Source organism: Cnephaeus nilssonii (assembly GCF_951640355.1).
Source record: "Cnephaeus nilssonii genome assembly, chromosome: 16".
Classification (NCBI taxonomy): Eukaryota; Metazoa; Chordata; class Mammalia; order Chiroptera; family Vespertilionidae; genus Cnephaeus; species Cnephaeus nilssonii.
In genome coordinates, this window is record NC_137087.1 from 14,479,439 (window position 1) to 14,507,419 (window position 27,981).

Below are 27,981 nucleotides of genomic sequence, written 5' to 3' on the forward strand. Positions count from 1 at the left end.
TGAGAGGGGCAGGTTGTAGCAGCTCAGAGGCTGCTGCTTGGGGCCTAAGTGCCCCGTCAGTCATGGCGAAGGTGCAGTCCCACAGAGGGAGTGGCTTGGGGTTTATACCACGTGTTTCTCATCACTGCTTCATAAAGTGTGCGGCTGCTGCTGCTGTTTCAACAGGAGGACATTGACTTGAAGGCACTGGGGTTCGATATGGCGGAAGGTGTGAATGAGCCTTGTTTGCCCGGGGACTGCGGCATATTTGTCACTAAGGTGGACAAAGGAAGCATTGCAGACGGCCGCTTACGGTAAGAGTTGAGGAAGCCCAAGTTCTGAGGGAGGGTGGGGCCTTCCTGGCTTAGTGGAAGGCCCCGGAGAGCCAGGTGGCAGTTAAATGAATACATCCTGTTTGCGTTTCTGGGTAGAAAAGGGCTCATGCCATGTGTGAGAGTGTATGATGTGCATTGCATGCTCATTCCATGAAATACCAATGATGAGAAAATAGTGCTGTGTGCTCATTGCTGGTTTAAGTACTTAAAATAATTCATTAATCTTTACAATCCTATGAGGTAGGTGCTACCCCATGGTACAGATGGAGACACTGACGCCCCGAGGGGTTAGGCCACTCAGCTGGTAGGTGGCGGAGCCAGGCCTTGAACCCAGGCAGTCTAGCTCCAGCACCTGTGAGTTTAACGTTCGGCCATCCTGGAAGGGGGACTGTTTCTGAGTGTGTACGTGGGGCACCTGCTTTCTGGCATTCGGCTCCCCGGATGGGAACAGTTGAGCGGCCCACCGGTCCCAAGGCCTGCATGGGCACTGAGCGGAATGTCCTCTACAGGGTCAATGACTGGCTGCTGAGGATCAACGACGTGGACCTCATCAACAAGGACAAGAAGCAGGCCCTCAAGGCGCTCCTCCACGGGGAGGGGGCCATCAACATGGTCGTGCGGCGGAGGAAGTCCCTGGGCGGCAAGGTGGTCACGCCCCTGCACATCAGCCTGAGTGGACAGAAAGGTAGCGGCTCATGACGCGGGCAGGGGCTTCAGACGGCAGGGGCCCCTCCTTGTGTTTCGGGTGCACTTCATTCCCAGGGCTGAGGTGCTGATGCTGCTTGAATGTAGCCCATGTGCTCTCCCGACATGGGGCCGCTGGGTCCCGGGTCCTGCCTGTCTGAGTCACTCCCCAGAACACACGTCACTGAGCTCCTGGGTGGTCTGGCGTGGGGGGCCGCTGGGATGGACAGGCGCCTGGTAAGAGCGTCTCCCAAAGATGAGGCGGGTCAACCAGGGGCCATGCGACCTGGGCGGAGTTAACTGGGGACACCTGTGGTTGACAGACAGCGGCATCAGTCTGGAGAATGGAGTGTATGCTGCCGCCGTGGTGCCCGGAAGCCCCGCCGCCAAAGAGGGGTCTCTTGCCGTGGGGGACAGGATTGTGGCGGTAAGTCTCCAGGATGGGCCGTCCGCTGCACGTATAGACAGATTCAAATTTGGGAGGTGTGAACAAGACGTAATGAACACAGTTTTTATATTTGCCTTTTTTAAAAAATGTGAACATTTAAATATGATTTTTTCCCCCTTCTAATGGTATGTTTCTATTTTTACGACACGATAATGGAATCATCTAATGTTATCCACATTTTGCCATTGTGGATATCTTTCCAAGTCAATCCTTACTGTTTTTGTCCACCTCGTGGTGGTTTAAATTATTCCACAACTGATGGACCTAGGAGTTGTTCTCAGTTTCTGCCATTGCAAACAGCCCTGCATGGACGTCACCTGTGTGCAGCAGCCACTGTGGGGAGACTTAGCAGATCCCTGGTGACCACACCCACAGTGCCGTGCGGGGGCTGTCATAGAGCATGCACCTTTAGTCTTTGTAAGTAACTCTTTAAAAGTGAAGGCATATGCGTGTGCATGACACCGGCCCCCCCACCCCCCCACCCGCCCCCAAAATCCAGTCCCTGCAACCGGCACAGTGGCAGTAACTCCTCCAGTTCTGGATGCATCTCCAATCAGTTCCCATGGTAACCATGGTTAACAATTCACTGTGTTTTCTTCCAGAAATGTTCAAAACATGGTATCTTCCACTTAAACACACACACACACAAAACCAGATGGGATCATCGTAGACCGAGCCGCTAGCCTTGTTTTGTTTGTGACGCATGCCCTGCGCTTCTTCCTCGCTGTGTCGGGGTCCTGCAGGAGCTGCAGGCTCCTTAGTGGCAGCAGCACAGGCTGTTAGCTGCGCCCCCAGCGGAAACTCGGGGCATCTTTGCCTTTACAAGTTGTGCTGCATGGCACCTGCTGCATCCTTCCTTCCACGGGCCCCATGGGGCCCCCCCCCCGAGAGTGTGCCACGGGGGGTTATCCCTGGGGCGGGGGAACTGCTGGGTCAGATAAGCATTTAACGTTTGATATGATCCTTCCCTGCACCCCCTCAGGCCCTGGCCTTTTCAACCCCACCTGCAGTGTGTGTGGGAGCTCCTCACCTCACATCTTTGCCAGTGTTTTTCAGATTTGGGGGGCTCCAGACGTTAAAAGCAACATGGCCATTGTGAAAAACTTCAAGATATGGGAAATTTATAAGGAAAAAACAACCAAAGGAATCCACCACTCTAAAATAATCCCTCTGCATATGTTTTTTAAACTTTTGACCTTGAAATAATTATAATTCAGTTAAAATATTTCATAATTAATATTAAAAAAGTAGTATAGGGAGGTTCCTATATACCCTTCACCCAGTTTCCCTAATGGTTATATCTTACATAGCTGTAATATTAAAACCAGGTAGTTGACAGTACAGTGTGTGTATTTAATTCTGTCACTTGATCATGTTTAGGTAACCAAAAAAAATCAAGACAGAACTGTTCCACCACCAGTCTCCCTCGTGTTACCTGTTACCCCTCTATAGTGACACCCACAGACACACCACCACCGCTTCTGCTTGAACTGCCCCATTCAGAAGCCCTGGCAACTAGTTTGTTCTCCATCTCTATACCTCTGTCACCTCGAGAATGGTAGTTGAGTAGAATGGTACAGTGTGTGGTTGGCTGTTCTGCCCCACACGGGGCTGTGTTCCTTCCCACTGCTGGGTGTCATGTTCCCGGTGTGGGTGCAGCCTGGTCTGACTGTTCGCCTGTTGCTCATGCACTTCTTCTAAGATTGGAGCACACCCGAGAGGGATGTGGACAGAAGTTCAAGCAGAAGCGGTGGTGGTGTGTCTTTGTGAACAATGACGATACTTCATCTCACGTGGTACTTTCTAGTTTACAGAGGCTTTCCACACCATGGCTGCGTTTTTCAGTCTCCTCCCGCCCCTGGGGGACTCATGTGACTATCTTCCAATTTGTGCACGAAGGCGTTCCGAGTCGGGTCCAGCCTTACACAGCAGGAAGCAGAGCCGGCTGTCCCCGCGACCTTGGTGTTCTGGTCCTAGTCAGACACACATCTTCCTGTAGAGTGCTCTCGAGGCTGTGTGGCCCATGTGCCACGGAAGCCCCTCGCCTGGATTCCTCAGGCCTTACGGGCAGGGCTGCTCCTCCGCCAGCTGCAGACTTGGGGACCTTACGGAACCAGGCCCACTGTCCTGGCGGCGGGCCTGACGGGTTCTCTGTTTGGCCCTAGATCAATGGCATCGCCCTGGACAACAAGTCTCTGAATGAGTGTGAGTCTCTGCTGCGCAGCTGCCAGGACTCCCTGACCCTCTCCCTCCTGAAGGTAAGGGCCCCGCCCTCCCGTCCCTGCTCTCGCAAAGCCGCAGCTCCACTGCTCTGTGTCACTCGGAAAGGGGGTATTGATTTACCAAGTGCAGCGAGCGCATGAACCCCAACCAGAATCTGGTTTAAAAACAAAAATTAAAAACTGTGAAGGGCATTTTGGGGGTAGTGGGTGCATTTGAATCTGGATTGAATAATTAGTTGATCCTAAGGAATTGTAGATTTTCATGGGTACAGTGACAGTATTGGGGTCACAGAGGAGAATGACCTTAGTTTGGGGAAGTACGTGATAAAGTTGTTAGGGATGAAATGTCATAGTGTAACTTACTTTCAGATGTTCTGCAATATTGACAGATATAGAAATATTGTTGAATCTAAATGGTGGGTTTATGAGTATTCATTGTACTTTTCTATCAACTCTTCTACATAATTGAAAAGATTAATAGAAAGTTGGAAAAATAGGCCCATCTACTTCAGTAAGCAAAGTTTTAAAAATTTATTTTAAAATAATAGACTTTTTGGGGAGTAGTTTATGTTTACAGGAAAGGTGAACTAGTGTAGAGAATTCTCATATTTCTCCCTCTGCTTCCCCTGTTAGTAACATCTTGCATTAGTGGGGTTCATTTGCCACGATGCTAACACATTAGTATTAACCAAAGTCCACAGTTTACATGAGGACTTACTCTCGGTGTCGTACATTCTGTGGGTTTGGACAAATGTGCAAGGACATGTGTCCCCCACTGCAGTATCACACAGCTGGCTTCACCGTGAGGAAGCTCCTCCGGGCTGCACCCGTCCATCCCTTTCTCGCTCGCCCTGTCCCTGGAGACCATTGATCTTTTCACCGTCTCCATCGTTCTGTCTTTTCTAGAATGTCTTCTCGTTGGAATGTAGCCTTCCCAGATTGGCTTCTTTCACTTAATGATATGCATTTAAGTTTCCTACACTTCTTTTCACAGCTTGATAGCTCATCTCTTTTATTGCTGCGTGATATTCCATTACGTGAATACTAAAAGATACGTATTGTTAATGAATCTTTCTTTTACTCAGTAATATTAGAAAGTATGCAGGGCATTATACAGGTGATTTCAGAAAGTGCTCAAAGTCAAGAGCATGTACGGCTCTCCTGTGGGTCCCAGTGAGCTGGGCTGTGAGAAAGCCTCCGGTCAGGGAGAGGATGCATGTGTGTGTGCGCGCGCGCACACACACACACGCGTGCACGTATATGTGCCTGCTTTCTGGGATGTGGGCCCATTTCTGGCCGTTGCTCTACCTGCTGGGGCAGTTTCAGTGGCAACGCCAGGTTCTGTCGTCTTTTTCTCTCTTTCTCACTCCTCTGTGGTTCCTACATAGGTGTTCCCTCAGAGCGCCTCATGGAGTGGCCAGAACATCTTTGAAAACATCAAGGACTCGGATAAGATGCTGAGTTTCCGAGCCCACGGCCCGGAGGTCCAGGCTCAGAATAAGCGGAACCTGATGCAGCACAACAACTCCACGCAGACGGACATCTTCTGCACAGACAGGCCGGAGGACAGGAAGGAGCCGGGCCCCCCAGGCGGTGGCAGCTCCTTCCTGCACAAGCCGTTCCCTGGGGGGCCCTTCCCAGCCGCCCCCCACACGTGTCCCAGCGCCTCCGAGCGTAGCCTGAGCTCCTTTCGCTCAGATGCCTCTGGGGAGCGCGGCTATGGACTGGGGGACATGTGTGCCCGGCGGCCGCTGCTGCCCTTCGAGACTGAAGCTGGTCCCTGCGGGGCGACGGAGGCTCCCCTGGACAAGGCCGAGCCCGAGGGCTCCCACAGCGGCGGGACCTGGCCCAAGGCCGTGCTCAGCTCCGCGGCAGCGCCCGAGAAGCTCTCTGTTTACAAGAAGCCAAAGCAAAGAAAGTCCATCTTCGACCCCAACACTTTCAAACGCCCCCAGACACCCCCCAAAATAGACTACCTGCTCCCCGGCCCTGGGCCTGCTCATTCCCCCCAGCCCTCCAAGAGGGTGGGGCCTCTGACGCCCCCAAAACCTCCCAGGAGGAGTGACTCCATTAAGTTCCAGCACAGGCTAGAAACCAGCTCCGAATCCGAGGCCACTCTGGTGGGCAGCTCCCCGTCCACCAGCCCCCCAAGTGCCCTGCCCCGCGACGTGGACCCTGGGGAACCCATGCACGCCTCGCCCCCTCGCAAGGCCAGGGTCCGCATTGCTTCCAGCTACTACCCTGAAGCGGACGGGGACTCCTCCTACCTGCCCGCCAAGAAGTCCTGTGATGAGGACCTCACCTCCCAGAAGGTGGACGAGCAGGGACAGAAGCGTCGCCGGCCAAAGTCTGCGCCCAGCTTCCGGCCGAAGCTTGCACCAGTGGTGATCCCTGCTCAGTTCCTGGAGGTAGGGCCAGCGCTGGGCTGAGGGTGGGGGTGAGAGGGGGTAGCTGGCCGTCGCCAGCCTTGTGCTTGGCCCTGGCTCCTTGGCTCTGAGCATCTACCTGAAGGAGCGGAGGGAGGCAGGTGGATGCCAGTGGGAGCAGCCTTCCTTTGCAGAGTCACGTAGATGTGCACGTTCCTGGGGATATGACACCAAGAGAGAAAAACACATTCTTGGGTGTAGCATTAAATTTGCTTATTCAACAAGAAGCTTTTGAAACTGTACAATAAAACCAGGTGACATGGACTGGCCTTGAGGGGTTCAGGGAGGGGTTGCACAGAGACTCTTAGCTGGCAGCAGGACAGGCTGGCTGGTCATGGCGGGGGTGCAGTCATTTCCGGAAGGGCGAGCTGCTCTGCAGACAGAGCCTCACCAGCTCTGAAGCACGGTCCACCTGTGCACACACACAGCCTGTTTACTGGAAAGCACAGGACCTTCCTCTGTGGTTTTCTTCCGGAGCATTTTTGAAAGCAGTTCTTCCCTCCAGGTGTATAAGGCAACTTGAATGAGCAAGGACATCTCCTGACCATCACTTTGTGTCCAAGTGGGAGGAGCTAGTGTGTAAGGGACAGAGTTGCTTGTAAACACCTATGCGTTTCCCTGTTTCCAGCCACTCCCTCTTGCCTCTGGTTCTGCAGGAGCAGAAGTGGGTCTCAGCCAGTGGAGAAGTCTCCCCAGAGCTCCCGGAGTGGTCCCCTTACTCACCAGGGCACTCCAGCCGGCACAGCAACCCCCCGCTCTACCCCGGCAAGGCATCTGTGGGTGAGTCAGCCGGGCAGGGCCGGGCGGAGGAGGGTCTTGGTGGCCCCAGGGCCGCGCAGTGCCTGGGGCAGTGGAGGCGGTTATTTCAAGGGGCAGCTGTGTGTCCTCAGCCCCGAGGTCCAGAGAGCGAGCAGGTGCTGCCCTGGCTGGGTGATGTCAGTGCCAGTGACATTTCCTAGCTTTGCAGAGTGCTTTCTCCCGTAGCGGCCTGGGAAACAGGAAGCAGCAGAGAGAAAGGCTCGCTCAGCTGTGGGCTGGCTGGGTGCTTTGGGGAGCTGGTTCTCACCCCGCCCATTTCTAGGCACCGTTCCCCGGAGCATGACCCCGAGCACCACTGTGAGCTCCATCCTGAGGAACCCCATCTACACTGTGCGCAGCCACAGGGTTGGCCCTTGCAGCTCTCCACCCGTCCCCAGAGAGATCGGCCCCCAGGTTTTGCATCCCAGGTATGTGAAGTCTCCCACCCCTCCTTGCACCCCCGCCATCCAAGCCTACCTGGACACAAAGCCACCGGTGCATGGAGAGGCTCATGGACAGAGGGTTCCTGCCCAGCTGGAAGGGGCTGGTTTCAGCAGTGCTGGGACCCCAGGGAAAGGGTTCACCAATGTGGAGCTTGAAAAGGTATTTAAGGAAATGTGATAGTGATGGTAGCCAGTGCTTTGTCGCTCACTGTCAGGCACTGTGCTCAGACCTTTGTAAATATCATCTCATTTGCCACAGCAACCCTAGGTGCTAAGGACTATTGTGTCTCTGTTTTATATAGATGAGGAAACTGAGCCTGAAAAAATGGTCACTTTCGTTTGTTCATTCATTCATTCAATTATTTGACAAGTTTTTATTGAGCACCTACTGCATGCCATGGACTGTTCTAGTTCCAGGGGGATGCAGTGGAGAACTAAATAGACAAGCTTCTACTTGTGGCAATTGTGTTCAAGTGTGGGAGGCAGATAGGAAAACGTGAACAGCGATACCACATGGTGCTCAGTAGCTCTGAAAACTGTAAAACAAGGCGACGAGCTGGCCTGAGTTGGAAGCCGGTGGAGAGTTAGATTGGATGGTGGGGAGGCCGCCTGGTGGGAGGATGCTGCTGTAAGCCACCTGCACAGGACGTGGGCTGAGTCCCCGGTAAGGAGGGCTGTCGGTGCTGTGCCTGGGCCCCTGACAGCATGTGATGGGCTCTTGGGACAGAGTGGGGGAGCCAGACAAAGGTAGAGTGGGTCGGAGGTGAGCCCAGGTCACAGGGCACCAACCCTCAGGGTCTGCAGCCATAATGCAGAGTTGGAGTCTTACTCGGAGTGCAGTGGAAACCACTGGAGGGTTTTAAGGCAGGAAGAGATGTGGTCTCATGATGCTGTTAGAAAGGCCATCGTTGGGCCTGACGCGGAAGATGCCTGGGCTCTCTGCCCTCTGGCTTCCCAGGCACGCTCTCCTGAGGGAGGCTCCCGGGTCCCTCCCCAGGGCCCTCTGCCCACTCCCGCGCCCCCCAGGATTCAGAGCCCCTTTTCCCTGTAGAAGCCCTTCCTCCAGAGAACCCGACCCCGGCTGAGGCTGAGGTGGGTGGGCCGCTCCTGCTCCATTTGTGTGGCCCTCTCTCTCCCTCGTGCAGGGCCCTCGTGGATGTGCCGTTGGCATGGCTGCGGGCAGGCTGCTGTCCTCAGCTGACAGCCAGTGGCTTCCAGGCCTCCCTTCTGCCAGCCCAGGGAGGGAGGCCTTGCTGCCTGTCACTTGTGTTTCTCCCAGGGGCTGCGTCCAGTCTTGGCCCCTCACCGTCTGGTTCTCCCACAGTGTCCAGCACCAGGGACGCCTGAGCCTGGACCTGAGCCACAGGGCCTGCAGCGACTACTCGGAGATGCGAGCCTCCCACGGGTCCAACTCACTGCCCTCCAGCGCCCGCCTTGGTAACTGCGCCACTCAGCCTTGTCACAGTGGCAGTTCCGGCTTGTTCGTCTCCACCTGCGGCATCATGCCCGCCTCGTGGTGGCCTCTCCATGGCGCCCCCCCTCCTGGGCCCAGGGCGGCTCTGCACCGCACAGTTCCTTGGGCTGTCTGTTGTGCTCTTCGCTTTCCTAGTGGCCATGCAGTTGTTCCTGGCAGCCCCTTGGCCCGGGAGCCCTGCTCCCGCCCCTGAGCTTGTCGGTCATCCGGGGGGGGGGGGGGGGGGACCTGTAGTGCTCTTTACTTACGGGAATGCAGCCCCGAGTGGAGGCTGGCACTTGCCCTGTGTGGCGGTGCCCAGGCTGTGAGAGCAGGTGAGCAGCTGCCTCTCTCACTTGGGTTGCTGCCCCTGTTCCGAGACGGAAGTGAGATTTGTGTGAGTCTGTTTGGGAGCAGGCTGGGTCTGCACAGTTCATTCAGAGACTGGGCGTTCGGTAGCTGCTTTTCTCGCCTGAGCCACATTTAGGCCCCTTGGGGATCAGTGGCAGGGCCCTGCTTTGCATTTTGTCATGGCCACAGAGGGTGAGGGTGGTGTTTACTCTCAGGCCTAAAGTTCTGTCCCCTGTGGAACACAGGGTCTTCAAGCAACTTGCAGTTCAAGGCCGAGCGCATTAAAATCCCATCCACGCCAAGATACCCCCGGTCTGTTGTGGGCTCCGACAGAGGTGAGGCCTTCCCAGCACGCCCTCCCCTGCTGTTCACACTGTGCCCTGAGTGGAGTGCCTGGGCAGGGCTGTGACTGCCTTCTCAGTCCAGCCAGTCGGTAAACACGGAGTCCAGCTCAGCCTGGCCGTGTGGGGGTGGAAAGGCCCTGTGGAGCCCGCGTCTGAGGTCCAGGCCACGAGCTGTGGCCGCGGTGTGGGGCCACGTGTCTGGATCATGTCTCCCTCTGGGTCTTGGCTGCTGGAGAGCTGAGATGCAAGATCGAGCCCTGTGTTACCCCACACCTTTTTTGGCAGGTTCATTGTCGCATTCTGAATGCAGCACACCCCCGCAGTCACCCCTCAACATCGACACCCTGTCCTCTTGTAGCCAGTCCCAGACCTCAGCCTCCACGTTGCCTAGAATTGCAGTCAACCCCGTGGCCCTCGGGGAGCGGAGAAAGGACAGGTGAGCATGACCTGGGCGTCCGTGCCGGGCACAGTGATGGGTAGCACATCCCCAAATGGGCCAGGGCTGTCGAGGGAAGGCACCTGGTAGGAGCAGGGGGAGGTGGAGTTCTGATTGAGTTGATCCTAGACCAAGGCCACCTTGAGAGGGTCACCCGGTACTCCCTGGTGTGTTGTCCCAGCAGCCTGTCTTCTCAGCCATGCATGTCCTTAGCATTGTTCCATGTCAGTAAGTCCTGGCATCATTTGTTAGGTTTCATGGCGTCTATTGTGTGGCTATGACGATTCAGTTACCTGCTCTTTATTGAGATAGATGTGTTGATTGGAGGTGGGACAGAGGAAAGCGTATTCAGGGGGACTGAGGATGCCTGGGCCAGAAACTCACTCTGCCACACCCGCAGGCCGGCCTGGGCCTTGATGCTATCCTCCTCGGCTGGGGCGTGAGGAGGGGGTTGGAGTGGTTGCTCTCTAAGGGTTTTTTGTTAATCCTCACCCGAGGATATTTGTCCACTGATTTTTAGGGAGAATGGAGGAGAGAGGGAAAGACAGAGAGAAATATCGATGTGAGAGAAACACATCGATTGGTTGCCTCTTGCATGAGCCCCAACCAGGGCCTGGGCCGGGAAGGAGCCTCCCACCGAGGTACGTGCCCTTGACCTGAATTGAACCCAGGACCCTTCGGTCCATAGGCTGATGCTCTGTTCACTGAGTCAGACCAGCTAGGGCATCACTAAGGGTTCTTAAAACTAAACTGCCTGGGACTCTAATATATCTTGAGCCTCAAAGTGATGGAGGGTGCAGGCCCGGGACTCACGTGTCTGAGCCGGAGGGTCGAGGAAGGCATTGCAGAGCAGGTGAGTCTGGGAGGAGACAACACTTGGGGCAGGAGAGAAGAGACCAGTCAGGAAGGGTTTTTATGTCAGCATCTGAGAGAGATTGCTGCACCTCGGGTGGCAGGGGTGGGTGGTTCGGGGCCTGCCCTCCGCCCACCTCTCTTCACCACATGGATCCACATGGACCACCCCCACCCACATGCTGGAGGGCAGCCCCAGGGGATGGCTCTCCTACTGGTCCTACCTAGGCCTCTGGCCATGATTTTGTCCGGAAAGGGAGAGCTCAAGGCAGCGTGGAGCGCAGTCACGTGGCTGTCTTTCTGTCTTGTGTTCCAGGAGTCTGTGGTTGTCCTCCTGCTCCGAGCATCCCTCTCCTTTCTAACCTTTCGCACCTTCCAGATGTCACCAGCACAGATCCCTCCTGAGACTGCCCGTGGCTGCCAGGCCCAGGTCCTCCTCCCTGAGGAGTCTGAGGTTGGCCGACTTGAGGCCCCGCCGAGCCCCTTGGGCCCTTGGCACGTGGTCAGCTCCCCCCGGGCCTGCAAGTGCATGGCCGCTGCCTTGCTCTGCGCCTCCCGGAGGCTCCCTTTTTAGTGGCTTGGGTTTGCAATAGCTTAATTTCCATGGTCATCTTACCTCCGCCTGTGTTCCGGTAAATACAGACACTGACACTTCATTGTCTCTTCTTGGGTGAATGTCATCCCAGAAGCCTTTCTGTTCCTCCGAAGGCATCTTCAGACCCCACTGGGGGGTTGTAAATTGCACATTGTAAGGGAGCTCATCTCACGTGAAAACCGTTGTGCTTTTCTCCTGCGTATACTAGTATTTGCTAGTATAGTTCAGACGGACCGTTCTTTGTGTCTTTGTGTCTGGGTGCTTCCGTACCATTTGGGTGTTGTGTTTGTGTAGCATGAGGTTGCAGGGATGTGTATCACTGTCATACAAAGGTGGGTCATCGTGTTCTCATCCGGCTGTGTCCACATAGGAGCGCCTGGCGCTCCCTGGCCCTGTCTGCATAGCTGATTGCATGCCTCGCCTCACGTCTTCCCCAAACCCTTCCTTTAGGTCCCAGTCCCCAAAATTCTTGTCTCTCTTCCAAGGCCCTACATGGAGGAGCCGCGCCATGTCAAGCTGCAGAAGGGCTCGGAGCCCCTGGGCATCTCCATCGTGAGTGGAGAGAAGGGCGGTGTCTACGTCTCCAAGGTGACTGGGGGCAGCATCGCTCACCAGGCTGGCCTTGAGTATGGGGACCAGTTACTTGAGGTGAGCGGGAGCCTCCCTGCCTGGAGAAGCGGTGCCCCCGCGTCCCCATCCCGCCACATCACCGCTCGCTCTGGGTGTTCCCTAGTTCAATGGCATAAACCTGCGGAGCGCCACGGAGCAGCAGGCCCGGCTCATCATCGGGCAGCAGTGTGACACCATCACCATCCTGGCCCAGTACAACCCGCACATGCACCAGCTCAGCAGCCACTCCCGGTCCAGGTGAGGGCCTGGCCTCTGAGGGGCCGCCTGGGCGCGCAGGTGCACGGCTCCCCACTGGAGACCAGGGCATTCTGCTGCCCTACGGGGAGAGTTGCCTAGCCCGGGATTTTGGAAAAAGGACATATTAGAGGGAAGATGTCTCCTCCTGAAATAGGGTGTGGAAAGGGATGAATGGGTCCCCCGGTGCCGCAGGAGGCCCACCCCTGGGGGTGTGGTGGCGGAGGGGGTTCACACCCAGAGCCCCTGTCCACGAGCATGCACTGCCTGTGTTTGTTCTCCTGCTGGGGGTTACAGGGCAGATGAGGGGCGGAAATGCCCTGCCACCCAGCACTGCACAGCTGTGCAAGGGGGACAAGATGTGCAGTCGAGGAGCCTGGTCCCTGTGTCCAGCCCAGCCTGGTCGCCAGCAGAGGGAGTGGCTCCGGCTGCTGAAGGCTGCGTGCTGCTCCTTATTCTTCCCGTCCCGTGTCCTCAGCTCCCACCTGGACCCTGCCAGCACCCACTCCAGTCTCCAGGGCAGCAGTGCTACGGTCCCGGAGCATCCCTCGGGCATTGACCCACTGATGGAGCAGGACGAGGGCCCTGGCACCCCCCCGGCCAAGCAGAGCGCCCCCAGTTCCAGGTCAGCAAATGCGCGCTGTGAGCCTTCCTCCCGTGCGCCTCAGGGAGTGGGTGGTCCAGGTGGGTCGTCGTCGTGGCCTGAGCACATACGTCCTCTAGAGGCGTGGGCACTGGACAGGGTGTCAGCCGTGCTGCGGACCGCACAGCAAGCCAGCAGGATCTGGGTGGGGAGCACACCGTTCCTCTTTCCCCTCCTCCTCCCTGCCCTTTCTTGCTTTCCTCGTTTCTCTTGTACATATTAGGGGGGCAGTGCAGGCCGTGAGGGAGCCGTCAGGAGTGTGGCAGGGAGTGGTGGCAGCTGGGTCAGACGTTCAGGATGAGCAGGGGTTAGGTGTGCACAGGGTGGGTGTGGAGAGCAATCAGGAGGAGGGAGCAGCCTTGCTGTGGGCAGGAGGAGGGGGCGCACATGGGAGCTGGAGGGGCAACAGGGAGAGGCCACATGGGCCAGGGCAGGCAGCCCTGCATGGAACTGTTCCCTGTCATGGTGGGGCCTCAGCCAAGGCCGGCCTCGCTCAGCGTGAGGCCAGCTCTGTGGCCTCAGCACCAGGTCTGTCACGTTGGAACTTACCTGCAGCACATTGTCATCACCTGGCTTCTCCCCTGATGTCCCTGTCCTCGGGCTCCACCCCGTCCCCCGTCCTGCGCTCGGTCTGTTGCCAGCACCTTAGTCTCCCTCACTGCACCGTGGGTTCCTCAATAGCATGGGACCCCTTTCCGTGGTTCAGCGCCGTCCCTGGGCTGAGAAGCTGCTCAGTAAACTTGTGCCGCCTGAGTTGTGTGCTGGTCAGTGGGACTGGCTCTCACCGTCCTCGGGCAGAACAAGGTGAGGAAAGCAAGTACCACCAGGTGGGAGCGACGCCCAGCCCAAGGCACGGGGCTGGCAGCTGGCCAGAAAGCAGGGGCTTTGATGCCCACTCTGTTGCCAACTGGCTTTGCGACCAGGGCCCCGTTTTCACCTCTGCCAAACCTCAGCAGCTCACTAGAACTGGGCCTGCAGTGGGACCTCCCGGCTCTCTGGGTTCCGAGACTTCAGGGGACATGGGAGCAAGCAGACAGGTTGGGGCGTTGGCCACTGTTTTGCCTTGTTCCTGCCCTCCTCCTGGGTCTGCTGAAGGAACTCCATTTCTCTCCTGAAAGGATGGTGGGAGATGCCAACAAGAAGCCCCCAGAGCCACGAGTTGTCTTTGTCAGGAAGTCCCAGCTGGAGCTCGGAGTGCATCTGTGTGGTGGGAACCTGCACGGGGTGTTTGTGGCTGAGGTGGAGGACGACAGTCCTGCCAAGGGCCCCGACGGCCTGGTGCCGGGCGACCTCATCCTGGAGGTGAGTTCTGAGCGCTCTGTCTGCACATCAGGCTTCCTCCTTTACAGGGGGCGGCGGAGGGCGTGGAGCTGCCAATACCCTCTGGGCCATCACAGGGAGGCGGGCACCCGCTTGGGCACTGGCGTCTGTCTGGAGGGGAGTGCTCGGCTCCTGTCGGCAGCAGGACTCTGATCTGCCGAGCGTGGTGTCTGCCCCTCCGGGTCTCCTGCTTGATGGGAGCTGGGTTGTAGGCCTTGAGAAATACAAGCCGTGTAGGCAAGATGAAGGGCGGCGTTACTTGCTGAGGGACTGAGCAGGTTTTCTCCCGGGCCACAAAGGGAATAAAAACACCGCTCCGCTGTGTGCCCTGGGGGATGGGTCCCTGTCTCTAGCACCCCCTCCTTGGTGGGGGTACCGAGTTTCCATCCTGCTGTGGAGGGCAGACTGGACACAGGCAGATGCACCAGCCCTGCCTGCAAAGGGGAGGCAGGCAGGTTCTCCTTTAAGGGATGTTGAACCTACACCTTATCCCACAATCTGCCCCTCATGGGTGCCCACACTGCTCTGGCCTCTGCCCTTTGACCCCGGTTCCCTGTCCCTGGGCAGTATGGCAGTCTGGACGTGCGCAGCAAGACGGTGGAGGAGGTCTACGTGGAGATGCTGAAGCCCAAGGATGGCGTCCGCCTGAAGGTGCAGTACCGCCCAGAGGAGTTCTCCAAGGTCAAGGGCCTGCCTGGCGACAGCTTTTACATCAGGTGCTGGTGCCAGGGCTTCCAGGGATTCGGGGCCAGGGGAGGGGCTTTCGATGGAGACTGTTCCTGGTAAATGTCTCTGTTTTCACCCCAAAGGGTGGGCCCCAAACTGCATCCCATGGGGGGATGCTTGTGACTTAGAAAAACCCTTTGAGGGCTCGCAGGGCCAGATGGGCTCCCTCTTTAGAGTTTGGGGCCTGGGGGCCTTTGAGACCGAAGAGCCCCATTTTCCTGTGGGCTGCCCTCCTCTCCCATGTTCCCCCGACCCAGGAAGGCCGATCCTCCGCAGTGTGTCCACAGTGTCCTCAATGTGTGGGGGACGTGCACCTGGCAGCTTTTAGGGGGTGCTCTAAGATCTGAGGCCACAGAAAGAATAAGAGCACTGGTCAGCTGTGTACCATGAGCTGTGGGTCCCTGTCTCTAGGGCCCCCTCCGAGGTGGGGTGACATGTTTCCATCCTGGGGAGTTTCCAGTCTGTAGGAACCATCAGCCTTGACTCGGGGAGGAAGGCAGAAGGAAAGGTTCTCACGGAGGGGTGGAATTGCCCTTGGTCCTTGGCAAGTTCTCTGCCTGATGGCATGAGGTGCCCTCCCCCCCCCAGGGCGCCCTGGGTCTCAGGGAGGAAAGGCAGCTGCTTTGTCCCGTTAGCAAAGCCCGCTCCCTTCTTCGGACGAGCAGAGACAGCAGCTCCTGACCCTGGTCTGGGAAAGCTCAGAGCGGAGAGCGTACCCCGGGGCCTGGCTGTCGAGGCTGTGGCTCCTGATCCTCTCCCTCGTCGCCTGGCGCAGGGCCCTGTACGACCGGCTGGCGGAGGTGGAGCATGAGCTGAGCTTTAAGAAAGACGACATCCTCTATGTCGATGACACCTTGCCCCAGGGCACGTTTGGGTCCTGGATGGCCTGGCAGCTGGATGAGAACGCCCAGAAGATCCAGCGCGGGCAGATCCCCAGCAAATACGTGTGAGTGTTTTGTGGGGGAGGACGTGGGGGCGGGGCGGGGTGGTGCCTGTGGCACTCGCCCCCAGGACGGAGGACTCATTCTGCCTCGCATCTCGGCTTCTGGTCGACTCATCTTCCAAAATCGCTGTCTGAAAGCTGCTCCTAGCGTAAGTCACTGCCGAGCGTGAGTCAGCGCTGTACAGAAGCACAATGGCAACTGAGGAGACAGCTTTTTAAGATGTTTAACAGATTTATTGAGGTATAATTCACATATCATACATTTACTCCAAGTGTACCATTCGTGGCTTTTGGTAGATTCACAGATAGTGCAACCACCAGCACACGTTTTAGAACAGTCTCACCGCCTGAGAAGCCCTAGCCCCTTTAGCTGCCCCGCTCTGCCTTCCCTGCCCCTCCTCTAACCCTAGGCAGCCACGAGTCTACTCTCCGTGTCTGTAGGTTTCCCTGTCCTGGGCTTTGGTAGGGAAGGGATCAGAGAGTTGTGGTCTCCGTGCCTGGCTTCTTCACTTAGCGTGACGTGCGTGCTGCCGTGTGCACCAGAGCCCCATTCCTCTGGGCAGGGCGCATAGCCTGCAGTGCCTCCCTGCGCAGGCCGTCCTGGTCCTTGGACGCCATCTGAATATAGACGTTGCCTGCTCTGAGAGCTGGTCCACAGCAGTGGTTCCAGGGCTCCTCGGTGGCAGGGGTGGGTGAAGTGCCCAGGAGGCCTGCAGAGGAGTATTGGCGGAGCTTGGACTTCCAGCCCTCGCCCTCCTCGGGGGCAGGCGGGGGGGCGGCGGGAGATGGGCCCTTCCCAGCTCGGCCATTCCCTGTGGCTGCAGGATGGACCAAGAATTCTCCAGGAGGCTCAGCATGTCCGAAGTCAAAGATGACAGCAACGCCTCAAAGACGCTGTCCGCGGCTGCGCGAAGGTCCTTCTTTCGAAGAAAACATAAGCACAAACGCAGCGGGTCCAAAGATGGGAAAGACCTCCTCGCCTTGGACACCTTTTCCAATGACTCCATTCCACTCTTTGAAGGCAAGTGGCTGAGCTCACTTTGCCGACGGGCCTTCAGGATGGGGTTTGCTGTTGACCGCAGAATCCTCACAAGCGCTTAAATAAGACAGAGGAGGTTTACTTTGCTTTTGCACAGAAGTAGTCCAGAGTTAGGTGTCTGGGTTGGAGTGGTGGTGCCACTGTGTTCAGTCTCCCGTCTGTAGGATGTGGGTTCCTTCCTCAAGGCCTCCCCATGGTCACCACATGTCATTGCAGCTGCAGCCATCACGCCCATGTCCCGGCAGCAGGAAGGAGGAAAGTGTGTCTCAGCTGAGTGTGGCTATTGAAACAGCTCACCCAGAAGCCCCACCCTGCAGCTTCTCATGTGCAAGAGCGTGAAACAGGCAGGGTTTTAGTTGGCACATCCTGGCCTCCTGTGACGCAGGTTCTGTCAGTCAAGAAGGACAGGCACTACTTGGTGGGGACCAAGGACCACTGGTCTCTGCAGATCTTTGCCCCTTTCTGGCCTCACTTTTGTGTCCATTAATGGTTTTTACTAGATCCTCCCAGGGCTGGGTGCTGACCGGCCTGGAGTTGCATATTAGGGAGTCAGACATCCCCTGGCGGGTTGCCCTTGAAGAGAGGGTGTGCTCGTCCCATAAAGCAGGAGGTGCTTGTGCATGTTGCTCCTAGGACCCGGGAATGTGTCCGCTATCCTAGAAAAGGAGCCCTTCTGGGTGTGGAGGTGGCAGTGAGCAGCAGAAGGCAGGCAGCTGTTTCTCCTTCCCTCCTTCTCTCCCCTCCTTCCCCCTCTTAATGTCTGAAATTAAGGCCTTAGGCTCCCTGTCACTCTGAGTCAGGATAGGGGTTAGCATCCCACAGCCCCTGGACCGAGTGTAGCCCACTGCCTGCTTGCTGAGACTGGGTTCTTACATGGTAAAATGTAAGAAAGACAGGCTTTATAGGTAATTGATTTTGCCTTTTGGCCTCTAAAACCTAAAATATTTACCATCTTGCCCTTAATAGAAAAAATCTGCCAACCTCCTGGATTTCTCACTTTAGTTTTTTGTTTCTTTTCTTCTTTTATTTCTTTGATCTCCACTTTCAATATCCCCATTCCCTTTCTCCCATAGACACCATCTCTGGTATATTTGTTGTGTGCTCAGTGGATATATTAATATCTCTGAAAAATAGCTATTTGTCTATTTTTCCTTTTAGTTTATCAGTTGTTTTTTGAAGTTGTCTTTAGGTGCATACAGCTTTTGAATTGTTATATCTTCCTGGTGAGCTGTTCCTTTTATCATCATGAGCTGTACATCTTTATCTCTAGTAATGTTTCTTGCCTTAAAGTCTATTTTGTCTGGTGTTATTGTTATACCAGCTTTCTTTTGGATAGTGTTCACACAGTTCATCTTTTTCTATCTTTTTACTTTAAACATTTGTAGCTTTATATTTAAACGTCTCTTGTAAGTAGTGTGTTTTGTGTTTTTTTTAACCCATGGTGACTAATTCTTTTTTCATTTTATTGAAGTACTAGAGACCTGGTGCATGAAATTTGTGCATGGGGGCGGGGAGGGGGGGGTCCCTCAGTCTGGCCTGCACCCTCTCTAATCCAGGACTTCTTGGGAAATGTCGGACAGTTGGACATCCCTCTTGCAATCCGGGACCACTGGCTCTTAACCACTCACCTGCCTGCTGGCCTGATTGCCCTAACTGCTCTCCCCTGCTGGCCTGATCCCCCTAACTGCTCTCCCCTACTGGCCTGATCCTAACTGCTCTCCCCTGCTGGCCTGATCCCCCTAACTGCTCTCCCCTGCTGGCCTGATCCCCTTAACTGCTCTCCCCTGCTGGCCTGACCACCTCTAACTGCTCTCCCCTGCCAGCCTTATCCCCATAACTGCTCTCCCCTGCTGACTTGATCGCCCTTAACCACCTCTGCCTCGGCCCCGCCACCACGGCTTTGTCTGGAAGGATGTCCGGAAGTTCGTCCAGAAGACGTCGATCTAATTAGCATATTACCCTTTTATTAGTATAGATGATATATGTACGGAAAAGTGCACATATATTTAGAGTTTGGAAAATTGTGTCATTTGGAAAATGCCTGACCACTGTTTCTTTAAAACTGCTTCTGTGCTCTTCTTTCCTCTCCTTCTGTATCTTATTTTTTTTTGGTTCATCGTCACCCAAGAATATTTTTTCCATTGATTTTTAAAGAGAGTGGAAGAGAAGAAGGAAGGGAGTGAGGGGGGGGGGGGGAGGTAGAGAGAGAGAAACATTGATGTGAAAGAGACACATCAATTGGTTGCCTCCTGTACCCGACCAGCAGCAGGGCCAGGGATTGAACCTACAACCCAGGTACATGCCCTTGATCGGGAATCGAACCCACGACTCTCTGGTTTGTATGCCAATGCTCTAACTACCTAGAAACACCAGCCAGGGATCTATCTTACTTCTTTGACCATTTCCCCTATGTGTTTTACACTCCCCCCCTACATTTTCCATATTGTTCTCTCCTGCTTCAGCCTGGGTGCTTTCTCCTGACCTTTTTCCTATTCACAATGCACTCTTCTGTTGTATCCATCTCGTTCTTATTTCAGAAATTGCACATTTTAGTTTTAGTTGCCATTTGATATTTTTGTGGTAAAAACACATATCATTAAATCTGCCATCATAGCCATTTTTAAGTATCCAGCTCAGTGGCGTTAAGTATGTTTGCATTGTTGGGCAACAGATCCCTAGAGCAGAGAATGAGTAGGGAGTGGGTGAGCAGGCCTAAGACAGAAGGAAAGGTTTCAGCAGACGAAGTGCTGAAATGCTTGGGTGTTCACAGATTGGGAGTTGTGCTGGACCCCAGAATGACTGTGCCCTGCTGTGCCCGGGATGTGGGGCTCCAGTGCTAAGACTGGGCAAGTCCCAGGCAGACTTGGTGATCTGGCCACACTGCCTGGTGCTGGGTTTGTGGAGTGTAGGGGTGAGCCTGCCTGGGGTTAGCAAGAACAGGACCACTGTGTCCCCACCCACTCTCCCTCCCTCACCCCAGGCGGTTACCATGACACTGCCCCTCTCCCTCCCTCAGATTCAGTGAGCCTTGCCTATCAGCGGGTCCAGAAAGTAGACTGTACCTCCCTGAGGCCCGTCCTGATTCTGGGGCCGTTACTGGACGTGGTGAAGGAAATGCTGGTGAACAAGGAGCCCAGCAAGTTCTGCAGATGCCCCCTGGGTAAGGCCCCCCCCCCCCACCCGCTCCTCATGCTCGTCCCCGTGCCCCTTCCCTCAGTCTCCTGGGCCGACCCCACACTGTTTCCGAGCCCTTCTGACTTGGGTTAGACGGTGAGTAGCCTGTGGCTCTTTCTCTGGAGAGAGGATGGCAGGACTGGGTCCTAGTGGCCCCCCTGGAGTTCCCCGCAGGGCGCTCTGCGGTGCCGCCTCCTGAGGCCTGTGTCTGCTTTGCAGAGGTGATGAAGGCCTCCCAACAGGCCATCGAGCGAGGCGTCAAAGACTGCCTGTTTGTCGACTACAAGCGCAGGAGTGGCCATTTTGACGTGACCACGGTGGCTTCCATAAAGGAGATCACAGAAAAGGTACCCGTTGCTTCAGACTGAGGGTTTGCACCTGTTGGAGCCTTTGGGTGCTGCCCCGTGCAGTCCCAGACCCTCGGTGAGCTCACCCATGCTCTTGAGTCCGGATGAGCCTTCTTGGGGCTGGCCCATGGCTGCTCTGTGCTTCCACTTTCATGAAGAGGAAGCCGGTCAGGGGTCACCCTGTGCACGGGGTGTAGGAGAGGGTGCAGGAGTCACCCTGTGCATGGGGTGTAGGAGAGGGTGCAGGAGTCATCATGTGTAGGGGGTGTAGGAGAGGGTGTAGGAGTCACCCACCCTGTGCACAGGGTGTAGGGAAGGGTGCAGGAGTCACCCTGTGCACGGGGTGTAGGGGAGGGTACAGGAGTCACCCTGTGCACGGGGTGTAGGAGAGGGTGCAGGAGTCACCCTGTGCATGGGGTGTAGGAGAGGGTGCAGGAGTCATCATGTGTAGGGGGTGTAGGAGAGGGTGTAGGAGTCACCCACCCTGTGCACGGGGTGTAGGGAAGGGTGCAGGAGTCACCCTGTGCACGGGGTATAGGGGAGGGTGCAGGAGTCACCCTGTGCACGGGGTATAGGAGAGGGTGCAGGAGTCACCCTGTGCACGGGGTATAGGAGAGGGTGCAGGAGTCACCCTGTGCACAGGGTGTAGGGGAGGGTGCAGGAGTCACCCTGTGCACGGGGTATAAGGGGATGGTGTAGGAGTCACCCTATGCACAGGGTATAGGGGAGGGTGCAGGAGTCACCCTTTGCACGGGGTGTAGGAGAGGGTGCAGGAGTCACCCACCCTGTGCATGGGGTGTAGGGGAGGGTGCAGGAGTCACCCTGTGCACAGGGTGTAGGAGAGGGTGCAGGAGTCACCCACCCTGTGCATGGGGTGTAGGGGAGGGTGCAGGAGTCATCCTATGCATAGGGTGTAGGGGAGAGTGCAGGAGTCATCATGTGTAGGGGGTGTGAGGGAGGGGTGCAGGAGTCACCCTGTGCACAGGTGCCTCTTCCAGGGAGGTCTGCAGCTGGGTCCCACACACGTCTGCTGAGCTGGGTGAGAGCTTTCCTGTGCCTTTGCTGGGACAGGGCCCAGGGCTTCCGTCAGGACCCTGCCCCTGGGTGGGCCAGCAGCCCTTGCTGTGGGTCTTTAGGCTCTGGAAGGTTCTGGGGTCCACTTGCATAAGGGAAAGTGGACATCACAGATCACGGCGTGTGCGAAAGGCACCTTCGAGGCTGTGGGTGCTCCTCAGGCCCCGCCTTCCCGGGCCTCTTAGAGCTGTAAGTGCAGATGCCCAGGCGGAGTGATGAGCCCAGGCACTTAGCCCACAGTGGGGAGAGCCAAAGGCATGGTGCCGTGGGCTTCTTCTGGCTCACACTCTGCCTGGAGGCTCGGGACCCTGGGACACATTTCAATCACAGTCCCCCAAAGACAGACAGTCCCGTACGCCACCACAGGCCCTGCTCATCGGAGGGCAAGGTGGGGTAGCGCTTAAAAAGTTCACCATATCTGGGCAGAGGCAGGAAAGGAAGTTTGCAGTCGTCCATCCAGCCCCCACTGGGCACTGGCTCCCAGCCTTGACCCCATCAGTGCTGACAGCTGTGGGCAGAGAGTTTGGGGTTAGCCTCCCCACCGTTTGTCATGCCGTGTCTTCATGAGAGATGGTCTCGCTTCCTTGTTCACGGGTAGACTTGGTGTTCATTTGTGGAGACAGGCAGAGCCTGTGAGGGGAGGGGTGGGCCCCATTGGTGGCAGAGAAAGCGGAAGGTGTCCCAGAAGGCCTGCGATGTTTCCGAGGCCCGGCCCTCAGGCCTGGCCCTGGCGCTCACTCTCCACCCGCCCCCCGCAGAACTGGCACTGTCTGCTGGACGTCGCCCCCCACGCCATCGAGCGGCTGCACCACATGCACATCTACCCCATCGTCATCTTCATCCACTACAAGAGCGCCAAGCACATCAAGTAGGTGGGGGCTCCTGGGCCTGGCCTGGGGCCGGATGGGCTGCTGCTCCCACAGCCAGGGTGGTGGGGGTGGGGCACCGGGTGGTGGGGCTGGGGCAACAGGTGGGGGTGGAAGAATGAGACCAGCCTGTCGGCCTTGAAATAGGCAGCACATGTGGGAATGACGCTTCCGCCTCAAGCTGCTGTCTCACGTTCAGAGCCGGGCAATGTTAGCCTGGCTCAGCCCCTCCCTGCCCGCCCCCTCTGCCCTGTTCGGGTGCTGCCCTAGCTCTGAGTATGTCCAGCTTTGTCTGCAGAGCTCCACTCCTACCCTGTCCCCATTCCCTTTTCCTGCCTCTCAGCTGGGTGCCCACAGGACACAGGAGCTAGGGGGCCTCAGCCGGGTGCTCACAGGACACAGGAGCTAGGGGGCCTCAGCCGGGTGCTCACAGGACACAGGAGCTAGGGGGCCTCAGCCGGGTGCTCACAGGACACAGGAGCTAGGGGCCCTCAGCTGGGTGCCCACAGACACAGGAGCTAGGGGCCTCAGCTGGGTGCCCACAGACACAGGAGCTAGGGGCCTCAGCTGGGTGCCCACAGACACAGGAGCTAGGGGCCCTCAGCTGGGTGCTCACAGGACACAGGAGCTAGGGGCCCTCAGCTGGGTGCTCACAGGACACAGGAGCTAGGGGGCCTCAGCCGGGTGCTCACAGGACACAGGGCGCCCAGCTCCGCCAGAAGCAGGCTGTCATGGGTGAGCCTCTGCTCCCCGACCTCTAGTTGGGCTAACAGCTCATCAAGGCCCCTCCCTTTTGCCCGTTTGTGCTTCCAAGCTTCTGGTACCTGCTCTCGGGGGCTGCTGGGGTGTCTGCTCATGTGCGTGCATGGGGGTGCCCCCTTCCACCTCTGCCCAGAGCTCCCCATGGAGCCTGCAGGCTACGGCTGTGCTTACAAAGGGAGCAGGCGGGGGTCCTGTTACTCTGGACAAAGGAACGGAAGAGGGGGACCTGGGGAAGCGCGAGGCTCACTCGGTTCCCTGCTTGTCCCCACAGGGAGCAGAGAGACCCCGTGTACCTGAAGGACAAGGTGACGCAGAGGCATTCCAAAGAGCAGTTTGAGACGGCTCAGAAGATTGAGCAGGAGTACAGTAGGTACTTCACAGGTAGGTGTCCCGAAGAGAATTAGACGTGGCACAGCCCATGCTTGCTGGGGGCCGGTGATGCCCTTGCCAACACGCATTTCAGATGCTCTGATGGCAGGCACAGGGCAGTGCAGGAATTCAATAGGTTGAGAGGTAAAGCTCCCTGATTTGGCCCCAGGCCATGGTCTGGCCTGTCCACCCAGGTTTGTCACGTGTGCAGTGGCAGGTGTGTCTCAGAGCCTGTAGCACAGCTTCCGGGTTCCCGGGCGGCAGCACGGGGTGGCCGTGACCCTGTGCTCCCAGCACCCCCCGGGCAGGTCAGTTTTGCCTTGAGGTTTGGTGAAGAAAAGCTGCGACCTTACCATCCCTGGTCTTTGAAACAGAGCAAACCACAACAGGCCTGGCTCCAGCTGCTGGCTGTCGCTGACCCTATGGCTTTCAGCCTCCTCCACAACGTTAGTCATTTGTGGGGGGTTAATAGGTGGTGCTCGCGGAGAGGTGTGGACTGCCCATCACTGATTGTCGGTAGCATGGAGGCTGCTGGGATCTGTGCTTCGCGAGCAGCGGTTCTCAGAACCAACCTTGGTGCTTCCCTGTGTATGTGTGTGTGTTAATTTCCAGTCCACCACAGACCAGTATTTTAGTCAAATACATTAACAGTTACTAGAGAAATGAGGATTTAAAACTCCAAACGTATAAAATACAGGCCTTGCTTCTTTATTAGATTCAACAGACCCACAGATTCTGTCACGTGTCTATAGCAGTTTCTAGCGCTCCCCAGCAAGTCCTGTGCATGCCTGTGACGGGCACCTGAGACACGCTCTGTCCACTGCGTGTTCTGTGGAGCACACTGAACGCCCTGGCTGGTGTCTCAGGGCCCGTGGTGTCGAAAGCCTGTGAGCAGGGCTGGGACATACACGGAAACGTCACGTCTTTGCTGGGAGTCCTCTCTGGTCCATGGGATATCCAGTTCCTAACCCCTGTTTCCTGCACAATTCTGCTGCGGATCAGACCTTCATAACACGCCCCCCAAATGGCTTTCCAATATGCTGGGTTCCCCAAGAGCGAGACTGGGCACCAGGCCTACTCACATGTGATGCCCAGGGTTACATCCGGTTACCCTGTGACAGGGGCCGGGGAAGCCTGGCAGAGTTTGACACCCACCTTCATTTAAGCCCATGCTTTCAGCATCCTACTGAACAGTGGACCAGAGAGACAGATAAGAAGCCAAAGTGATTTGTGTTCAACTCTTCTTTTTCTTCCCCAATTTCTTGCTGATGGAAGAAAGTGGACAGGAGAGGCAGGAGCTCAAAGTAGGCGGAGAAACAGAGAGTAAAGGGTGTATTTATTTGCCTCACACCTGGGGTCTTCCTCTTTTGCAGGGGTCGTCCAGGGAGGAGCCCTGTCGAGCATTTGCGATCAGATCATGGCCTTGGTCAGCCAAGAGCAGAGCAAAGTCCTGTGGATTCCAGCCTGCCCGCCGTAGGCCGCTGTGCTGGGAACGGAGGCGGCTTGTCACCAGCGTCGGGCCTGGCTCAGCTTCTCTAACTGAGAGTCCATCGGAATATGAGCACCGGGGGAGGGTCCACGAGCAGGGCCCCAGCTGCTCCCCTTTGAGACGCGTGGCCCCGGGCCCAGCCCAGCAGACCGTCTTCCTCACACGTGTGCTTTAAGACAAAACAATAACCACCCAGGACTCTGCTAGAGGTTCCACACCAGCCTTCCGAGGCCAGCGATCCGAGATGCTGCAGAGAACCTTTCATACCACAAGTTTACAAGCCTTTCTAAGTATTTGGTTGTTTCTGTTTACTTGAACGGCCCATGTTGTTGGTGCCCAGCCCCTGCCCCTGTCCATCCCGTGTTGCTTTCGTGTTTTGGTTTTGTTCCTGTTTTCAACGAAATAACTCTGGAACCTCAATGGGCTGCTCTGCTCTAGAAGGTTCGTGGTGGGACCAGAGCTCTGAAAAACCTACTCCTCGGTGGCATCTCTCCTGGAAGGACATCGCCATGGCAGATGCTTGGACATTGGTGGTGGCAGAACCAGTGCCTTTGTGGGGCCGACTCGCCAGCGGCAGTGGTTTCCCCGCCCGCACCAGGGCAGGCGACCCTGGCATCTCACAGACTCGTCTCAGACCTTCCCTCCTGCCTGCTCGCCCTCTCATCTCTCCTCCACCTGCCTTTATCATTTCCGCCTCTCTCTGTCCTTCGGAGCCTCTCGGGCTCACGCTGACGACTGGTTCTGGCAGGAGGCCAAGCCGATGCATGCCGTTGGTCCTTTGTGGGTTCTGTAAATAGACAGCCTTTCTCAGTGCAATGTTTGCAGGGTACTTCTCAAACTGTAGAGGGAGCAGACACGCCAGCTCTTTTGGACATGAAAAGTGTCTCAGACTTTGAGTTGAGAGTCTTCGGGGAAGCCTAGTGATTAGTGTTGTCACCGTCAAAATCTAAAAAGCGGGCGGGACCTCTTAGTCTTGGCTGCAGCGCTCCCGGCATGCCCAGTGCTCCTTGAGGATGTCTTCATTGGGACTTCTGTTTTTTCTTTTTTTTTGCACTTCTGACGCTGGGTACCTCTGGCTGCAGATTTGATGTGGTTCCTCCCTAAACTGTGCGTCCTGTTGTTAATAGGTACTGTACCGGGCTCTGTGTGTCACTGGGGTAGGGCCTATATTTTAATACTGTTCCTAACATTTCATTTTACTAGCAAGAAATCTTTGATTTCATTTTATCCTTTGTAATTCTAGACACTAGATGGTAGTTTAGCCATACTGACATTTTTTAAAAAGGGATATATTTTCTTGCACAGTTGTTCAAAAAGAGACACGTGTGGGTCCTCAATGCTGCCCTTTGTTTTACAGGTACAAGTTTCTAGCTCAGACAGCTGAGACACGAGGCTGTCTCGAGTCTTACGCGCACTCGGGGCGTTGCTCTGAGCTGCAGAAAGTGGGACTGTGATGGTACAGTGTGCACAGGTACTGTTCCGACAGACTGGGATTTTCTGTAATGAAACCTTACTTTGTATCAAAAGCAAAACAGACTTTAGTACAATAAATAAAGGTCAATTTCTGTAACTTGTGATGAAGGCGCCTGTATTTCACTCTTTCCCGTCTATTCCTGCTCCCTCCACTTTCCTTTCTTCCTAAATTCCTTCGTCCCGGCAGCAGGAGCCAGCTGATGTGTGGGCTCTTTCCAGTTCCAGTGTAATCAGGAGCCCTTTTCCCTGCCGCATCAGCCTCTCTCTGACTCCCTTCTCCCCTCCCATGCGACCATCCGTGCATCCTTTTATCTGCCCATCTGTCCTGCACAGCGTGGGTGAGGTTGCAAACAGGTGGCTGATTGCAAGACTCAGATCCTGCCCTCAGGTGCTCACCTTCAGGGTGTAGGTTTGGCTGGGCCCTGAAAAGCAAAGGGGAAGGGACCCCATAATGTGTCCAGCCAAGGTCTTTTCTGCAGGGGGAAGGCCCAGCCTGGAGCGAGGGGGGCAGCCTGGCGGGGCTGTGAGGATGCCCAGCACTGCGGGGCTCTCTGGAGCAGCCTGTGTTCCAGGGGCGGGAGGCTGGGAAAGTAGCCAGGATGCCAGGCTGCTGCAGTAAAGGCTCCGAGGCCTGGGGCACCGAGGAGCCCTCTTCTCTTGCGTGGAGGAGCTTGAGGGCCTGGAAAAGCCTCTTGCTGCTGTGGGGACAGGCCAACCCCTGTCCTTTCCTGCAGGTTCTATCGTGGGCCCGCACTCAGCCTCCCCGGTGGCCACAGGAGGCCTAGAGCTGTGTGGGGCACAGCCCTACCCACATGCATCCAGCACAGCTGCCCACACCTCCTGCGCAGCCCAGACGCAGCGCCGTCCTCAGGGGGCAGTGCTGCGTCAATTTTGTCACCTATAGGGTAAATGTATGCAGGGGGCGCTGCTTGTTTTAGGAACGGTTTCTCTTAAAGGGTTCAGTCATGTTGCCCGAACCTTAACAGTTTGCACTTGGGGCATTATAAGTAATTTTATTTTCTTTAGATGTTTTTGTATTTTCCAAATTTTCTATGGGAAACAGTTTTCTTTTATAATTACAAGGCAAATTCACTCCACCTTTTAAAAACGGAGGGAGGGCCAGTCAAGTTGCTGAGACCACACGCTTTCGGGATGCACCGAGGCCGTGCAGGGCAGCCTGGGCACACTGCCAGCAGCCCGGGGAGGGGATTCCTGCTCAGCTCTGAGCCACTGAGACCAGGTGGGGGTGGGGTGGGGGGCACTGTTCCCTGTGTCTCCGCCCAGGTCGGTGTCTGTCGCAGGCGGGCTCAGGTCTTTCTAGAAAGGCAGAGCTGACAGCTCCAGCCGTGAGGCCTTGGACGGATGGCTACCGGCCTCGGTGCCTGGGCCTCCAAAGACAGCACAGACTCAGGCGTCCTCAAACTACGGCCCGCGGGCCACATGCGGGTGTTTTTGCCGTTTTGTTTTTTTACTTCAAAATAAGATATGTGCAGTGTGCATAGGAATTTGTTCATAGTTTTTTTTTA

At 56.2% G+C, this 27,981-nt stretch overlaps 1 protein-coding gene across 2 annotated transcripts in view; it reads left to right on the forward strand.

The window, feature by feature from the left end:
- Nucleotides 1-26,918, forward strand: part of DLG5 (discs large MAGUK scaffold protein 5) — a 112,026-nt gene extending 85,108 nt beyond the window's left edge. For both annotated transcript variants that reach the window (XM_079793977.1, XM_079793978.1), the window contains exons 11-32: nt 166-293; nt 824-999; nt 1,322-1,425; nt 3,612-3,704; nt 5,057-6,076; nt 6,751-6,874; nt 7,176-7,320; nt 8,660-8,772; nt 9,385-9,474; nt 9,769-9,919; nt 11,852-12,014; nt 12,100-12,233; nt 12,709-12,855; nt 13,992-14,175; nt 14,761-14,909; nt 15,695-15,865; nt 16,687-16,883; nt 19,918-20,061; nt 20,295-20,422; nt 22,255-22,364; nt 23,396-23,505; nt 24,867-26,918. In XM_079793977.1, coding sequence (XP_079650103.1) covers nt 166-293; nt 824-999; nt 1,322-1,425; nt 3,612-3,704; nt 5,057-6,076; nt 6,751-6,874; nt 7,176-7,320; nt 8,660-8,772; nt 9,385-9,474; nt 9,769-9,919; nt 11,852-12,014; nt 12,100-12,233; nt 12,709-12,855; nt 13,992-14,175; nt 14,761-14,909; nt 15,695-15,865; nt 16,687-16,883; nt 19,918-20,061; nt 20,295-20,422; nt 22,255-22,364; nt 23,396-23,505; nt 24,867-24,970 — 3,885 coding nt within the window. In that variant the 3' untranslated portion in view covers nt 24,971-26,918. The remainder of the gene's footprint in view (nt 1-165; nt 294-823; nt 1,000-1,321; nt 1,426-3,611; nt 3,705-5,056; nt 6,077-6,750; nt 6,875-7,175; nt 7,321-8,659; nt 8,773-9,384; nt 9,475-9,768; nt 9,920-11,851; nt 12,015-12,099; nt 12,234-12,708; nt 12,856-13,991; nt 14,176-14,760; nt 14,910-15,694; nt 15,866-16,686; nt 16,884-19,917; nt 20,062-20,294; nt 20,423-22,254; nt 22,365-23,395; nt 23,506-24,866) is intronic.
- Nucleotides 26,919-27,981: the final 1,063 nt, after the last annotated feature.